A 2,377-nucleotide genomic window follows, 5' to 3' on the forward strand; every position below is an offset into this window, starting at 1 on the left:
GCAATAAAACATCAAATCTAACAATAAAAAGTCACTGGACCCACAATTCCTATAACTAAACTTAAAACTTCTGTTAAATTGATGGTGGATGCGGGTAACTAAAGCGGGTAACTAGCTCGTGCCTATGGTTAGTTACGGGTAATGACGGGTAATGAACGGGTAATTAGCGGATAATGAACTATAGGGAGTGTTCTAATTCATTCATTAAATTTAACTGTTACTCATTTCACTATAGTAATTTTGCAGTAAATTCATCACATTCATAATCTCAAAATTTAATAAACAATCGATCACATATATATAAAAAAAAAAAAAAAAACCGTAAATAATCGTATTATGAGTGAGCTGTAGATAACTGAAACGGCTGAATTTGCAGAGTTTTTAATTCAATTCCACGTCGCTGACCTAAATTCACGTTGAATCTATCATCTGCACGGTTAATTATTTTAACCACAGGTAATGGCGGATCTAGATCTTCAATACTAATCACAATATTAATTTCCTTCTTCGTATCAATCAGTTTCGTAACATCACCATTGCAGATTCGACTGCAACTACGATTTCGATTGTGATTTCTGATTGTAGAGGTTTCAATCAGTGGAGAAATTAGGTTTTTACCGGAGAATAGTTTACGAAGCTTCGTGTAATTAGCGGATTTACCGGCGAGTCTAGTGGAGGTGTGGTGGTAGTTTGTGGTGGCGGTGGTGGATCGTCGTTTGATTTGACCAATGCAGCTGATTTTTGGCGATGAAGGATCTGGTGAAGATGATGATGATGATGAGAGATCGGTTAGTTTGATAGGTTTTGAGACGACGTCGCTTAGTGACAAACGGCAGATCATTGGGAAGAAGGTGAAGGTTTTTGAACTGGTGGTGGTATTATTGATTGTTGTTGAATTGTGGTTGACTTGTTGAGTGTATGATCCGTTGTTTACCATTTTTTATTTTTATTTTTGATATTTTTGGAGAAGAAATAAGAAGAATGCCAAGTGAAGAAATAGGAAGTGAACAATTCTGGGAAAAGACAAAATAGTACTTTCCGAGCTGGTCTTTCATTGTTTTTCTGACTAGCCAGCCAAATTAAAGATTAACGGATTATTAATACATTTTTTTTTTCTTTTAACAATTTCAACATATTTTTATTGATCTAACCTATTAAATAAATAAAATCAAACTAAAAATGCTAAAGATGGTTAAATTAAAATCACCCATATATACTACGGAGTAATTAAGATTAGAAACTTCTTACCTTTTCTTTTTATATTGATATTTAATTTAACTTTTCATGCTCAAAACTTCTTTTGTTTTCCCTTGTTAGTGCATGAATCATCTTGTCCGGGCCTTTGGGTCTATTTTCATCTTTGTTATTTGGGTCTATTTTCATCTTTGTTATCTCAAGGGACGGAATCTTTCCGGGACTTTCAAGTATTGTAACTCTCCTTGCTTCAAACAGGCGACCACCTTTTCTACCGGGCCTTGCATATGTTCGTTTTGTGTATCATCGTAAAAGTCACAAAACTTGGATTTGTCTCTGCGTGCATAATCGGACATGTGCACTGATTACTTAAATGTCTTCGATATGGGTTCTGTCACAAGAATTTCTTTAAGACTTTTTTCCATGCTTCTGACGAGCGCCTGATTGTTATCACGATTCTTGTTTCGCTGATGATTATTTCCATGGTGTCCCTGGGAGAACCCACAATTGTTGTTGTTGTTGTTGTTGTTGTTGTTGTTGTTGTTATGGTGGTATGGGCTTGAATCATGTTGGTTCATATGTGCGTTGTTTGGTAGGCGGCCTCCTTCATCTAGCGAATTGTAATCATCATGTCGCCCATAGTTACCTTCATATCCCGAGTAACGTGTAGTATCCTCTTTAGCGCACATATGTTCGTGCGCTTCTCTAATTGCTTCTGCAAGTGTTTTAGGGGGCCTTCTTCGAAGCCTTTGCCACATCGAGAGGTGTATGTGACGACCCAGAAATTTTCGACCACATTTAAACTTAATCTTTATTCCGACACGATAAGCAAAGTCTGTAATGTTGATGTTTCAAAAACTTTGAACTGTGTTCATGTATACATTTGACCTTTGGCTACTCCCGACGATTCACGAACAATTGTTTGTAAATATATATATATATATATATATATATATATATATATATATATATATATATATATATATATAAATGTAAGTATTGAAAATAATAAAATGTAATTGAATCATTAGAATTGTATATGTAAAATAATTTACAAGAAAAGAAAGTTGTTATTAAATTAAATCTATATATAAATATATATGATTACTACACATAATTATTATTAGATGTATATTGTAATATATATAAATAAAAGATATAAATATTATCTGTTGAAATTTAT

At 33.6% G+C, this 2,377-nt stretch overlaps 1 protein-coding gene across 1 annotated transcript; it reads right to left on the reverse strand.

Annotated features, from left to right (window-relative positions):
- Positions 1 to 334: 334 nt before the first annotated feature.
- LOC139889103 (uncharacterized) lies at positions 335 to 937 on the reverse strand. The gene has a single exon (XM_071872073.1). The coding sequence runs from the start codon at positions 935 to 937 to the stop codon at positions 335 to 337; it is 603 nt and encodes a 200-aa protein (XP_071728174.1).
- Between the last annotated feature and the right edge of the window lie 1,440 nt (positions 938 to 2,377).

This window comes from Rutidosis leptorrhynchoides, chromosome 2 (genome assembly GCF_046630445.1).
Source record: "Rutidosis leptorrhynchoides isolate AG116_Rl617_1_P2 chromosome 2, CSIRO_AGI_Rlap_v1, whole genome shotgun sequence".
Classification (NCBI taxonomy): domain Eukaryota; kingdom Viridiplantae; phylum Streptophyta; class Magnoliopsida; order Asterales; family Asteraceae; genus Rutidosis; species Rutidosis leptorrhynchoides.

Bases quoted from the DNA above. Each gene is read 5' to 3' on its own strand.
- LOC139889103 (XM_071872073.1), bottom strand. From the start codon at position 937: ATGGTAAACAACGGATCATACACTCAACAAGTCAACCACAATTCAACA.